General features: G+C 45.9%; 1 protein-coding gene across 1 annotated transcript in view; it reads left to right on the forward strand.

The window, feature by feature from the left end:
- The window catches only part of ttn.2 (titin, tandem duplicate 2), a 240,835-nt gene that overhangs the window by 179,778 nt on the left and 45,712 nt on the right, over positions 1-15,345 (forward strand). The window contains exons 199-216 of the mRNA XM_077537618.1: positions 1,740-2,042; positions 3,400-3,675; positions 4,328-4,627; positions 5,554-5,856; positions 6,808-7,107; positions 7,741-8,028; positions 8,152-8,454; positions 8,566-8,868; positions 9,455-9,760; positions 10,637-10,924; positions 11,310-11,600; positions 11,748-12,032; positions 12,711-13,298; positions 13,378-13,482; positions 13,558-13,755; positions 13,967-14,263; positions 14,340-14,927; positions 15,031-15,333. Of these exons, the coding sequence (XP_077393744.1) occupies positions 1,740-2,042; positions 3,400-3,675; positions 4,328-4,627; positions 5,554-5,856; positions 6,808-7,107; positions 7,741-8,028; positions 8,152-8,454; positions 8,566-8,868; positions 9,455-9,760; positions 10,637-10,924; positions 11,310-11,600; positions 11,748-12,032; positions 12,711-13,298; positions 13,378-13,482; positions 13,558-13,755; positions 13,967-14,263; positions 14,340-14,927; positions 15,031-15,333 (5,625 nt within the window). The remainder of the gene's footprint in view (positions 1-1,739; positions 2,043-3,399; positions 3,676-4,327; positions 4,628-5,553; positions 5,857-6,807; positions 7,108-7,740; positions 8,029-8,151; positions 8,455-8,565; positions 8,869-9,454; positions 9,761-10,636; positions 10,925-11,309; positions 11,601-11,747; positions 12,033-12,710; positions 13,299-13,377; positions 13,483-13,557; positions 13,756-13,966; positions 14,264-14,339; positions 14,928-15,030; positions 15,334-15,345) is intronic.

Here is a 15,345-nt window from a genome sequence, read left to right on the forward strand (position 1 = left end):
CTGTCAATGTACACAACTAGCATGACAAGCAGATAGGATAACTGAGACGTGCCCGCAATGAACGTCATCAAACATAAAAATGATCCACAGCAAAAAAAAACAAAAAACAGAAGTGATTCCGTGGTCATCATCGTGTCTCAGATTAATAATAATAAAAAAAAACAAAAAAGACGTCATACATTAACCAAAAATGAATGTGATGGCAAAAGATAAAGAAAAGTTCTTGATAAAAAGGGAAGGTTACTTTTGGCAATATTTTTTTGATATATTAAGTGGTTAAAATGTGTTTGATAGATTTATTGTTCCATAAGGTGGCTTCATATTTCTTTTGGCTGGACGGTAGGTTTATTTAATGTCTCAAATTTTTATGTTTCTGAAATACTTCACACTGTGCACATATTGTGTTTGTGTCTTTGTAAAGGTTAAATATTTATATTTCAAATTATCAGCCTTTTGTTTTCCTGATCCTTATTTTGAATAGAAAAAACCCCCAACCCAATTATAACTGTCAATAACGACTAATAAATATTTAAACTGATACATTTTTCAGTCATATTGCCCAGCCCTTTGTTGCGGTCTATTTAAATAATTGATTCAAAAAATGAAAATATAGAAGACATTTTTGTTGTTGTTTTTTTAACACGTTTGAAGATACCGTAAAAATTTGTGGTGTTTTAAGATTAACGTCGACAAGCAACAAATGTCACTATGAGTTTTGAATATTTAAATGAATCGTATGTTTTGATAGCCACTGCTGTTGCAGGCAAAACTTGTGTTCCAATCAAATATTTTGCAAATATATCAAGTTGCGTATGCGTAAAGTCATGCTACACCTCCACAAAAAATGGTGCGACCAAATCCTGTGCTGTGCGAGCAACTAAAAATGTTACTCGCACCAGTGCTAGTAGTGGAAAAGTTAGTGTAGAGCCCTGCAAGTTGACATGGTTTTGAGAATCAAATATTTGACCCCCACCCCCTTTTTTTAGGGGTCTTCGGTCGGTCGTGAAGTTGGTCTAAAATGTTTCTCATAGTGGTCTAAAAAGGTCTAAAAAAGGTCTAAAATTTCACTGAATGATTCCTGCAAGAACCCTGTTTTAAGTTTCACAAGGTCTCTAAATGATTCATCGATTACCCAAAAAAATTAATATTTAGAGAGAGCGCAAAACAAAAAGTGTACCAATCCCTCAATGTTTCCAGTAAACAAATCCTGTTTTGTTTTATTGTTCCCAAACTAATAAACATGATTTCTCATCTCACAATATACTGTAAATCGGTAATCATGCCCAAACCCAAGCGTGCCACCCTGGCAAAAGACGTACATTCTAAAATCAACTTACAGCCGTCGCTTTTTGTAGGTGTAAAAAGCAAGATTAGAGAGGATCGTACATTCAGCAGTCTCAGCTCTGCAAGAACAAAATAGTTAGAAACTGTACCCAGGATGGAGGGGTCATTACTGTACTACAAATTCGTAGCTGAGACTCTGCAATCGAGTAAACTGACCTCAAATGGACGCGGTAGCTACAGCTAGGATACGATAGGAAGCGGATAAAGATGTGGTAGCTTAACTACTACTAAAATGTTTACATTCTCTTAATTTCTCTTCTCATGTACAGTATAACACCCTTCAATTTTAGAGTATTTGTTGCAAAAAAAAAAGTTGGATTGCACACGAGTAATAATGGTACTTAATGCAGCGTGTGAGTACGTTCTCTCCAGTGCTGACCTGCTGCGGTTTTCAGGTGAGCCAGATCCGCCCAAGAAGATGGACGTTTTGGAGATGACCAGGAACAGCGCCACGCTGGGCTGGCTGAAGCCGCTCCGAGACGGAGGAGCCAAGATCAACGGCTATGTGGTGGACTACCAGGAGGAAGGGGCGCCGCAGGACAAGTGGACGCCGTACTCGGTGGTCAAAGACTTAACCATCGTGGTGGTGGGCCTGAAGGAAGGCAAGAAGTACAAGTTCAGGGTGGCGGCCAGGAACTCGGTTGGCGTCAGTCTTCCTCGGGAGGCCGAGGGAGTCTTTGAGGCCAAGGAGCAGCTCAGTGAGTACACCGGCGTCAAGGTCTGGGTGGGGCGGGGGTGTCCAAACATTTTATTCCCAGTGCTGCAGATGACACGCCGTCCATCTGGCAGTTACTCTCCGTGAGGCCCATCCTATCCCCCGCTTTGGGCCGAGAGGCGGCGTACACGCAACTGGTCGCCGACCGATAGAATGGCAGATTTAGAAAAGCAAGCAATTGCACTTACGCACCATTTTGCACAGGTGTCAAAGTCCATTCCTTGAGAGCCTGAGTCCTGCATGTTTTAGAGGTTTCCGTCCTCAAACACACCTGATTCATCAGCAAGATCTGCAGGAACCTAATAATGATCCTATTATATGGTTCAGCTGTGTTTGAGGAGAGAAACATCTAAAACAACTGCGGCCCTCGAGAACTGGAGTTTGACACCGGTGACCAATGCCCAGAGAAACCCAACGCGGGCACCGGATCCTTAAATTTGTGATGGGCTCTTGCCTTTATGCTGCATTCGAGGATGGTCGGAAGTCGGAAATATCTGAGTTGAAACTTCCCAGTTCTGACCTGAAAGCGTTTGAGGTGAAAGTAAACAACCGAAATGGCAGATAGTGATAAATAGTTTTTTATTTTGGTCCTCAAAACTCAATTTGACCTCCAGAAAACTTAACTTTTTGCAATTTTGCTTCATTTATTGTTTTAATCTTATTTCATAAGCATTCCATACAGTTAAGTAGTTTACCGTATAATTTAATGCAGGGATATAGCTGCAATACTGTCATGTACTTTGCATTACATGGAGTTATGGTGAATATTTATTAATGAAGAAAGCTATCTAGTTTTATATTCGAGTAAATTGTGTTTTGCCATTTAGACTGACGTCACATTGTATTCCGCCGGTGAATTCGGGGTCCTTTTTTTCTTACGACTTCGCAAGTGGAATTTCCGAGTTCAAGGGGGCGTTCCCGTACACACTTCCTGGTTTCAAAAGTCCGACTTCCGACCATCCTCGAATGCAGCACTAGTTGCTTTAACGCACTGAATCTGATTACATTGGTAGCACACCAGGAAAGATCTGCTCCTGCGCTCAGCGCATCTCTGTGACCTCAACCAGCGTCGTCTTCTTTTTCGTCTTCTGCTTTTTCTTCTGCTACTTCTTCCACTTTGTTTTCTTCCTCATCTACTTCTTCTTCTTTAGCCTTGCTACCCAACGAGTAGAGAACGTAACTTGCGCAGTAGGAAGGCAACCACACGGGCTGTGTCAGTGGGTAATTTTACTGCGCCTTTGAAAGCCAGACAACAGACTGTGGTTTGGACACTCCCGCTCTCTTAGGACACAAAGAACGTGACCATGTGTGCTAACCAGTGCCGATTGTCGCTCCCTCAGTGGCTCCGAAGATCATCATGCCCGACACGGTGACGGTCCGAGCGGGACGGAAAATGACCATCGAGGCCCTGGTGGCGGGTAAGCCGGCTCCCTTCTGCAAGTGGAAGCAGGGCAACGAGGACGTCCTGACCTCCGACCGCCTCTCGGTGGTCAAGACGCTCAGCAGCTGCACGCTGATCATCAAGAATGTCAGCCGCTCGGACAGCGGCTACTACAGCCTGTCTGCGGAGAATAGCACGGCCAAGATCAGCCAGATCCTCAAAGTTACCGTCATGGGTCAGTAAAAAAATACAAAAAAAAAAAATTTTAAAAATGAAAAATTGAAAAATTCTTGAAAAATTCAAATGGTTTTCACTCCTTTTGTCAACATACAAAAAAGATTTTTTTTTTTTTTTTTTTTAGTGCCGAAACTATTTGAACGGTTTTTGAGTAATTGGGGCAGCTCAGTCTGAAAATGACATCACTTGAATTGGCTCTAGTTTTTGAGGTACCAATATTTTTGACAGTGAATTCATGAATGCGCTTGGACAGTTTAGGAAAGTACTTTGCTGGTTACTAAAAGTAGTGCTTGTACTTTGACGTCACCTGGCCTAATTTTCAGAATGTTTACCTCACTTTCGCCTGAAACCTGATTTGCATAACGATTGCCGTTCTTCACGATATGGCATCCAAAATGTAAGAAAACGGTTTGGACATGCTTGGAAAGACAAATACAGCCTCATCAACGTTGGTGCATCAAGACAATCCCAACTTCATAACTTGGTTTTTCTTTAACAAAAATATTGAATCTCAAAAACTAGAGCCAAATCAGAAAAAAACAATGTCATTTTTAGATTCACTGACATCCAAATCGTGCAGGTCTGCAAGCCATCGTCTGTACCTTCAAAGTAGATGTTGGTCATCTTTTGTCCCGTGTGCCGCCGTGCAGACATTCCAGGACCCCCCGAAGCTCCGCTGGAGATCACAGAGCAGGACATAGACGCCTGCACGCTGTTGTGGAACCCTCCACAGGAGGACGGCGGCAGCAACATCACCAACTACATAGTCGAGAAATGCGATGTAAGCCAGGGCGACTGGATCACTGTGTCCTCTTCGTGCACCAAAACCAGCTTCCGGGTGACCAAACTGAACACCGGCACCGAGTACATCTTCCGGGTCCGGGCTGAAAACAGGTTCGGCGTCTCGGAGCCCACCTACTCCGAGAAAATGATTGCCAGGTATCCGTTTGGTGAGTTACTGCCGCCGCCATCTGTGATCTATAAGCCCTCCCCGTAGGACATGTGCTATGTTTCATTTCAAAACTTTCTTGAGCTCTCCAAAGATCATTGATCCCTCATCTTTAACGTTGACAGCGTATAGGACAGAAAGAGAAGAAGAAAAGAGTCATCAAATACAGTTCTATGCAAAAGCAAACCAATTTTTTGAAATGGTACATGGGAACAATTTTGAACTGATTGTTTTCTTATAAATATCAGTCGGAAACCACTCAGACCGAAGGCTTTTCCACTGTAATTTAATTTAATTTCACTTTAATTTCCACCAGTGTCAGATTTTCTTCCAATGTCTTTTTAGAATCGGAGTCAATTTTTACAATATTCATATTGGGGGAAAAAAGTGCTGTGGTGTTGTGCTCAAGACAGTACTAGCCTAGACCAGACAAGAACAGGACTTTTGGGAGGTAAGACCAACACCAAGACAAGACCATAGAAATCCATGTTAAAATTGACAACCAGATTTTCCTAGTGCGTCTGCAACTCTTTTAAAACCACAGCACGCAAAAAAAATCTCAAATCTTGGCAGGTTTTTCAACTCTTGGAACAGCATATATTTTCAAAATGAAGAGTGACAAAAATAGCCAGTTTGAGTTGATTTAGCAGAAGCTACAGCCAAAGTAAACACATGCAATGCATGTCCTGCCCTCACAGCAAATGTAAACAGGGCATCAAAACATTGCATAGATACACAAGAACTGAAGCAATTAGGTGTTTGACAGTCCCCTGACTGACTGACAGACCAGACATACTGAATTGACTCAAAAGTGGCTATCTCGTGGTCTACAATTGAAGAATTAAGCTATTCATAGAAATTAAATAATCTGTTCCGATTCCTTTTGAGCGTATCTATAGGCTACAAGTTTTAAATATTTGCCTCCAGATCCTCCCAGTGAGCCCAAAAACCTTCGGGTAAACAAGATCAACAAGGACTTTGTCATCCTGTCTTGGGAGCGTCCCAGCAGCGATGGCGGAAGCCCCATTACGGGATACTGCGTCGAGAAGAAGGAGCGGAACAGTCTGCTGTGGGTCAGGGCCAACGAGTCCGTGGTCAAATCAACCCAGTACACCTGCACCGGACTCATCGAGGGCCTGGAGTACACCTTCAGGGTATCTGCCATCAACCTTGCCGGACAGGGAAAACCTTGCAAGCAGTCCGACTTCGTCACCGCCAGGACGGCTGTTGGTACGAAAGCTTCCGAGTCAATACGGCAGTGCCTTGACTTTCTTTGCTTCGCGTTATTCCAAAATCCGAGTGGCGAGAGTGCTTTGGATGCATGAGTCATATGGAAAAATGTATTTCTCATGTAGAATGCGCATATTTTCCCGAAAATTTCCAGTACAAATCAAGTCTGCGCATTATATGTGTGAGGATGGAAAATGAAAAAAATCGGGTCACATCATATCGACCTGGAGTCCGCGACCTTATATACTCAAAAAAGCTGTTTTTTTTTTGTTTTTTGTTTTTTTGGTCCAATGTTTATTGTGGAAAGTGAAGTGAGTTCTGAGGAGAGACCAGCGGGGCCTAACCCAACCCAGCGGTTTTGTATGAAATTGGGTTCCACAGACAGCAACAAGTCTTTTTTTTTTTTTGATAACATTGCCATTCGACAACGCTCTCTCCTATGCTGCCTTCATTCTCTAAACATCATTGCATATCCGAGACGTTCTTCTGGCTTGTTACAAGTTGACGTGTAATCACGCGAAAGGGATTTGTCTCAAAGGAAAGAATGGAGACGGTCACTTCCCCCAGTAAAATACAAACAAAAATTTGGTGGATACCAGCGATTCTCAGGTGTGTCTAATTCATTGGTAGAAGGAAAATCTAGCTGCGGAAGTGCAATTTTTGGGGTGCGTATTATAGGTAAGGAATTACAGTAAGGTCCTGTAATGCCCTGGCATGTGGGCAAGGAGTGCCCTAGTCCCCGATGCAATTTTGTCCATTTGTTGATTGCTGTAGGCCACGCAATCCAACTCCATCTCCCGATGTCACTCACAAGCCACGCCCCTTAGAGGCATTCATCCAATGCACGTGTGCCACCGTAGGTTCAGCAATTACACAAAGTCAAGGTACCGCTGTACAGTATTGTGAACCGAGACCCGTTTGGAGAGCTGAAACCAAATTCCTTCCCACCAGACCCACCAGGTAAACCCGAGCCCATGGATGTGACCAGGAGCTCCGTGTCGCTGGTGTGGACCAGACCGAAGCATGACGGCGGCAGCAAGCTGATTGGATACTTTGTGGAGTACTGCAAGCTCCCAGAGGAGAAGTGGAGCCGCTGCAACAGCAACTGCATGAGCGTCCAGACCGAGGACTACGTGGTGAGCGGTCTGGAAGAGGGCCAACGCTACGTCTTTCGAGTCATCGCTAAGACGGCCATCAACGTCAGCCTACCTTCCGAGCTGTCCGACCCGATCACCGTCATCGCTGAGAATGGTAGGACTCCACTTGACTCACTTAAATTTAGTTGCCACTTTTTAAGGACAACCACAGCTGCAGCAAAGTGTCATACATAAATAGAAGTTTTAGGAGGAAATAGTAAGAATAAATAAAATGCAACATGGGCAGAAACTCAAGGTGTGTTAAAACCCAAGGAATAGAACTGTTTTCCAGCAGGTTTTAAAAAAGGAAGGGAGAGGGCACATAGCATTTGATAGTTTGGGGCCAGTAGTAGGAAACGCTCCATGGCCTCTTAGCTTCCGCTTCAACTTCGGAAGCTCCAGGAGCAGCTGCTCAGCCTGCCTGAAGCACCCGGATGGAGCAGGTCTGCGGGGCAAGGTGAGGCGAGACCATTTACAGCAGTGGGCCCCAAGCACCAGATAGACAAGCAAAAAAAAAAGTCCCGATTGGGAATGTATGTCAGACACCAACCTCTTTAGCGGTTAGACTGTGGAGTCAAGAAAGATAAGGAGGTCTGATTTCACCAGGGGGAAAAAAAAGGTTGACTAGCTTTTTCCATTCTTTAGTAGTAAAAAACATAAAAGTGGGGAAAGCAAAGCATTTCCCAGAGGGGGCAATGAATTTCATCCTGATCCTGGCATAAGGAGACAAATGTCTTCTACCGTGCAGTTCCTCCACGTGTGGAGCTGGGTGTCAACATGAAGAACCTGATTGTGGTGAAAGCCGGAGAAAACGTCTTCCTGGATGCAGAGGTGTTTGGAAAGCCTCTGCCCAAGGTGAGCTGGAAGAGAGACGGTGTTCCGCTCCATATGGCAGAGGGAATGAAGATGACCCAGAAGAAACACGTCCACCTTTTGGAGATCTACTCCGTTACAAGGAAGGAAACCGGTGACTACACTATTCTCGCCGAGAACGTCAATGGCAGCAAGTATGCCACCATTAAAGTCAAAGTGCTCGGTAAGTTTACTGCGCGCTATCGTAAGATGATTATAATTTGACAATTATTATGACGATATTGAAAACTGAACATCAGGAACACTGTCTAAATCTTGAAACTGCCTCCCCGGTTGTTCCCCTTAGACAAACCAGGTCCTCCGGCTTCAGTGAAAACCACCAAAGTGTTCGCCGACCGCGTCAAGCTGCGGTGGGAACCTCCACTGTCAGATGGCGGTTCTGAAATTACCAGCTACATCATCGAGAAGCGGGAAACCAGTAGGGCCAACTGGGCGTTGGTCACCGCCAACATTCACGGACACATCACCGACTGCTCGGTAGAGAAACTCATTGAGGGCCATGAGTACCAGTTCCGAGTCAGTGCTGAGAACCAGTACGGCGTCGGAGACCCCACCATGACCGACCCAGTCACTGTCAAGAACCCCTACGGTGAGCTCACGCCTCGAGGCGTCCATCCGTTTTCTACGCTGGTTATAGATGGTTAAAAGTACCGCCATCAGGACCAACTGGTTCTAATGTCGATCTGTTTGGTTTCCGCAGATGTTCCCGGCCCGTGCGATCCACCCGTCATCACAAACATCACCAAAGACTCTATGACGGTCAGCTGGAAGGCACCGGTCAGTGACGGTCGATCTCCTGTCCTGGGATACATGGTAGAGAAGCGCGAAGCCACCGAGTTGACCTGGGCCAAGGTCAACCGTCGGCCGGTGATCGACAGAACAATCAAGGCGGGTCAGCTAACTGAAGGCTCGGAGTACGAGTTCAGGGTCATTGCCATGAACAAAGCCGGTCTGGGAAAACCAAGTGATGCATCCAGTGCGGCCCTGGCCGTCGATCCCGTCTGTGAGTGACTTTTTAGAACTGAGAAACTGCAAATTGGTTGTAATTAAGATGACACCATCCGGTATCTCGCAAAAGTGAAGACACCCCGGAGTTTTGTAGATATTTGATCTTATCTTTTGATGGGACAACAGTGAAGAAAGGACACTTGCTGCAATGTCAAGTAGTCAGCTAGCTGTCAATTAACTGACCCCTCAAAATCAGTCAACACTCAGACAATGTCGGAGCAGTTGGCAACACAAGTACCAAAGTGTCCAAATTGGGCCCAAATAGCCCATTTCCCTCCTCGGTATCATATGAGTGGTTAGCGTTAGAAGTTATCGGGTGCGAATGGGGAGCAGGTGTGTCATTTTTGGCATTGTCGCACCCAGTCTTTGGCATACTGGCCCTCCTGGCAAAGAACGCTGAATTGGTCATGGAGGAGTGGCAGAGGATTCCGGGGGCAACGGTCCAAGGGCTCTGTTGTCGCAAAGTGTCATTTGTTCATTGTTGTACCATGAAAACATGCCAAAAATGTGAGGGGTGTACTCAGTTTTGTGATTTACTGTCGTGTCTGGCGGGGTTGTTACTTAATGTCTCTTTTTGCCAGATCCCCCGGGCCCACCAGCCTTCCCCAAGGTGGTTGATTCCACCAGAAGCTCTATCAGCCTGAGCTGGACCAAGCCAGCATACGACGGCGGTTGCGAGATCATTGGCTACTTGGTGGAGTGCAAACTAGCCAGTGCGGAAAACTGGACCAAATGCAATGTCCCTAGGAAGCTCCAGGCCACCAAGTTCTTGGTCACAGGCCTGATGGAAGGCACGGAGTACCAGTTCCGAGTTTTTGCCGTCAACAAGATTGGCTACAGCGAGCCAAGCGAAGTCCCCGGGACCCACACGGCCAAAGACATCCTCAGTATGTTCCTCTTTTGGATTATTTTACAGTTTACATGTTTGACACGTTCCAAACCCACCTGCCATGGGTGAAAATCTGCAATCTTGACATGTCATATGCAAAAACCTATTTAGAAATAAATGATGCGATTGTTCGACGGCGCAGGAGGAATTTGAATCAGTGTAACCAGTCGACAGTGGCATATTGTTCAGAAATATGTTTGTAGACAATTTCAACGACTTTGTAGCGGAATGGACGACATATATATTACTCGATTCCCCGAGGTTATTACAAATATGCGCTCCAGTGTTGAAGGTAAATATACCCTCAGATGCGACATTTGTTTGTTGATTTTTAGTCAAGGTTTATAATAATAACCTTATGTTTATGTGAACGCCACAGCTTTAAACTCTGAAATGTTTTTGGAATTATGTTTCTTTCTGCTTCAGGAGTTGAAATATCAATTATTTTTTATTAAAACTTCAGGTTTTCGGGGGTGACTCAAAAGTCACCCATAGGTTTTAGAGACATGTTTTGCCAGGCGCTTTAGGCCTTAATGGGCTAAATTAAAACACACTTTTAAGAGAATTTCCTGAGCACCTGTTGTCACTGTCAAGAAATGGAAAACTGTCGTATTACATCGCTTTGAAGAAATGAAAAGAATCTGGCTTGCTCACCTCTCCAAGTAATGGGCAAAATAATGGGCTAAATCGAGACTTGCATGACTAATTCAAAACTTAGCATAAAAAAAATAACATTGGTTAAAAACTGCGATATGTAGCAGGTGCGGGAAAGTTGACCCACGATGCAGTGTGAGAACGGGGGGAGATGTCGTTCACTGAGCACTTAACAGAGAAAATAAATCTAAAAATAACGAACGAATTGTACTTCTCGCAGTCCCTCCGGAAGCCGATCTGGATGCCGACCTGAGGAAGGCGTTGGTTCTCCGTGCTGGTGTCACAATGAGGCTCTACGTCCCACTGAGAGGGCGCCCGGCACCCAAAGTGACATGGAGCAAGGTGGACGGAAACCTGAAGGAGAGAACCGGCGTCCTGATCAAGACATCAGAGTGGGACACCCTGCTCATGGTTGAAGACATCAACAGATACGACGCTGGAAAGTATGTCCTGACGCTGGAGAACAGCAGCGGTACCAAGAGCTACACCATCGTGGTCAAGGTCCTCGGTGAGCTAGCAAACATCTTTGTGGCCTTAAACAAGTCTCTGAGACCAGTGAACTAATTGTTTGCTTTCCCAAATATTTGGAGACGTCTTTGTTCCAATTCTAACACCTACATTGCCATCTAGTAAAGCTGACTCGAGGAAACTGGCTTGTCTTGGTTGTCGGTTTTTAATGACGAAGTAGAGCGCAGTTGACTTGATTCAACTTTTGGAGATTACGATGACTCGGATGATTGAAATATAAACAGAGTAAACATAACAACTCCCACATGTAGCCTTAAATGCCTCTGGAATTAAAAAGTAACATATTTTGAGACCCCAGTTTAATAGCTGCTGATTGAGTTCACTGAAGCTGCCTATGATTATGCAACCCCACCCCTCCACTGTAGATACTCCTGGACCACCTCAGAATCTTACTGTGAAGGAGACCTCCCTAAACCACGCCTGGATCACCTGGGACGCCCCACTGATCGATGGCGGCAGTCCGGTCAAGAGCTACATCGTGGAGAAGCGCCTGGCCGAGAGGAAGGCCTGGACTTGTGTGTCAACCGAATGTCACAAGATCTCATACAGGATTCCCAATCTGGAAGCGGGACAGGCCTACTGCTTCAGAGTTCTGGCCGAGAATGCTTACGGTATCGGAGAGGGCTGTGAGACCGCCGGCAGCGTGCGAGCTTCAGGTATGCGACTACCCCGATTCTTCAGCGTGTCGTGGGTATATTGACAGGACAAATATAAATAAAATAAAACCCTTAAATCCAATTTGCTGTTTTCTGACGGGCACAACAGTCATTCTCAATGTGATGGAATCCTTTCTGTCCATGCAGAGCAACCTGGTCCAGTGATGGACTTGAAAGCCAAGAAGACCACCAAAGATTCCATCACTCTTGCCTGGAAAAAGCCCATCAGTGATGGCGGCAGTCACATCAATGCTTATATCGTGGACCAGAGTGAAGGCGAGAAGTGGAAGCAGATCTCCAAGGGCAAGAACACCTCACTCATGGTTGGGGAGCTCAAAGAGGGCAAAGAATACTTATTCAGAGTCAAGGCACTCAATGAGTCTGGAGAAGGGCCGCCCACTGAGGTCATGGCTGTTGCCAAGGACCAGTTTGGTAAATAAGCCATGACTGCACCCTGCTTCCACAAATGTACCCTTCCAGACCCACATATAATAAGTGAAAATCCGCCATCTAGAAAGACCTATAAATATTTTATTTTTTTTTAAATCGACAAATAAGACTGAAAGTGTTCTTGCGTTATTCTGTTGATTTGTCAAAGAACAACAAAAGCTGTCTGACCATAATGCTAACATATAATGCGAAAGTCCTTTGATGGCTTCCATTGGTCGTTTGAAAGAATAGAACATACAGTAAATACAAACCTTGAGACATCGGCATCTTCATCACACAGAGCAGCAACACATATGAGCAGCTAACATTTCATTCCCCTCACATGATGTCTATTAAGCTGTCTGTCCGTCCATCCATACAATAATATTTACAGGTACATATTGTCGCTGCTCCGTGGGAAAAACTAAAAAAACAGAATATGTGTTACTGTACACTGAAGCGTGATCATCTTGTTGCCCATAATTACGCGGCATCTTTTCCGCTACAGCTCATGCTGCCCAGCATGTTGTGATACAAGCTGGTACTAGACTGAAGGAGCGCAACTCTAAATTTGGACTTGTATCGAGTCAAAACACATCATACAGTTTCTTACAAGAATGGTAGCTATAGCTGTGTCTGTTGCATCACTTTGGTCAACATGGTGAAACCTGTGCTTTCCAGTGCTACCTGACTGCAACCTGAGCTGTCTGCATGACGGTTGCTACGTGGTGAAGGAAGGCACTACCGCTCGCATTAACATTCCTATCAGTGGTGTGCCATATCCCACTGCCACATGGAAGAAAGGCGACGTGGCGCTCGGTGACACCGGGCGTATGTGTGTTGAGGCATCCCAGGGTGTCACCACTCTCCTGATCAGAGACTGCCAGAGAGGAGATGCTGAAGTCTACACCATCAACGTCAGGAACAGTTTGGGCTCCAAGGATTGTAAGTTGCAGCTCAAGGTTGTGGGCAGACCGGGCATCTGCACCGGACCGATCAAGTTTGACGAGATCACAGCCGACGGCATTACCCTGGAATGGGGGCCGCCCAAAGATGACGGCGGTGCCGAGGTGTCCAACTACATTGTCGAGAAAAGGAGGACAACAGACAACAAGTGGGCCACCGTGGCTTCAGCAATCCAAAAAACCACCATGAGAGTCATACGTCTCCACGACGGAGTGGAGTACTTCTTCAGAGTGTTCGCTGAGAACAAATATGGAATTGGAGAGCACCTGAGGTCAGATGCGGTCATCGCACAGCATCCTTTCAGTGAGTATCCAAGACGGAAGCTAAATTGCCTTGTGTGGTTCATTTTGTTGAAATATATCTCTTCTCTTGCCAACCTCAGATGTCCCAGAGGCGCCTGCACCTCCAGAGATAGTGAGCATCCGCCACGAGTCAGCCATCCTAACCTGGGCTGATCCCACAGACACGGGCGGCTCCCCAATTACAGGTAACTGAGGGTCATCACGGCCACGGTATCAAGCTGAAATCCGTAACACAAATCTGACCATGGGATTGTGTGCAGGCTATCATGTGGAGTTTAAGGAGAGGAACAGTCTGATGTGGAAGCGAGCCAGCAAGACTCCTCTCAGAGTGAAGGAGTGCAGGGTCACAGGCCTGATTGAGGGACTGGAGTATGAATTTAGGGTGATGGCCATGAACATGGCTGGCCTCGGAAAGGCCAGCAGAGCTACTGAGGCTGTTGTTGCTCTGGATCCAATTGGTGAGTTTCTGAGAGCAGTTAATCAATATATGACACTTTTCATGAAAAAAAACTGCAACTCAAAAGTGCTTTACATGAGTTAAAAATAACAACTCCGACAAATAGCCCACTAGGATACAGACCCTCGTGCACACGTCAAAAATAAGAGACAACAGCTCCTCCTTCACGTCTGGCAACAAGAGATTATAGTGATGTCTTTGTCTTCTGTCAGATCCTCCTGGCAAGCCTGACGTCATTAATATCACCAGGACATCAGTCACTCTTATTTGGACCCCACCCAAATATGACGGAGGCTACAAACTGACTGGCTACATGGTAGAGAAGCTAGAGGCTGGCGGTAAAGCCTGGATGAAGGCGAACCACGTCAACATTCAAGAATGCGCCTTCACCGTCACTGACCTGACAGAGGGAGCTCAGTATAAATTCCAAGTCAGGGCCAAGAACTCTGCTGGTGCTATTAGTGTTCCCTCAGAGACCACCGATCTGTTGACTTGCAGGGATGAGTACGGTAAGCTGATTTTGACAGAATTTGTTGTGAAAGTTCCAGCTTGCAATGTAACATCTCGCATTACTTGATATCTCAGAACCCCCGAGCATCACCATTGACCCAGACGTGAAAGACGGTCTATCAGTCCGGGCGGGAGATACAATTGTGGTCACCGCTTCCGAGATTGTCGGCAAACCTCCGCCCACCGTTGTCTGGTCAAAGGCCGGCCGTGAGATCAAGAACTCCGACATTGTCACCATCACCAGCACTCCGACCTCCTCCTCTGTAGCCATCAAGTACGCCAGCAGGAAGAACACCGGAGACTACACCATTACTGCCAGTAACCCATTCGGCATCAAAGAAGAACACGTCAAAGTGAAGGTTCTGGATGTTCCCGGACCTCCGGGCCCCATTGAGGCGAGTAGCATTTCCGCTGAAAAGTGCACCCTGACCTGGCTTCCACCAGAGGAGGACGGAGGCTGTGCTATTAAATCTTACGTTCTTGAGAAGCGAGAAACCAGTCGCCTGCAGTGGACCAAGCTGGCTGAGAACGTCATGGACTGCAGATGCGTCGCCAGCAAATTGATCAAAGGAAATGAGTATATCTTCAGGGTGTCTGCTGTCAACCAATATGGCACTGGAGATGCAAGCCTGTCTGGTCCAGTCAAAATGGTCGACAGTTATGGTAAGTTCAGTGAATATTATACATGTTTCAAGTTGCTAAGTGTAACCTCACTGTATTGGTAAGATCACATTACTCACAATGACAACCACCTTTGCCCCCGCAGGTCCACCAGGTCCACCATCAACCCCAGAAATTGATAATGTCAGCAGGAACTCTGTCACCATTTCATGGAAGAGACCAGTGCAGGATGGGGGCAGTGACATCAGGGGTTACCTTGTAGAAAGGAAAGAGAAGCGAGGAATGAGGTGGGTCAGGGCATCTAAGAGAACCGTCCCAGACCTGCGCTTCAAGGTGCAAGGCCTAAGCGAAGGGGTCGAGTATGAATTCAGAGTGACTGCTGAGAACAAGGCTGGCTTCGGAGAACCCAGTGAGCCTTCGCGTCCGGTGATGACCAAGGACATCGTGTGTACGTAACTTA

This window comes from Festucalex cinctus, chromosome 11 (genome assembly GCF_051991245.1).
Source record: "Festucalex cinctus isolate MCC-2025b chromosome 11, RoL_Fcin_1.0, whole genome shotgun sequence".
NCBI classification, from domain to species: Eukaryota; Metazoa; Chordata; class Actinopteri; order Syngnathiformes; family Syngnathidae; genus Festucalex; species Festucalex cinctus.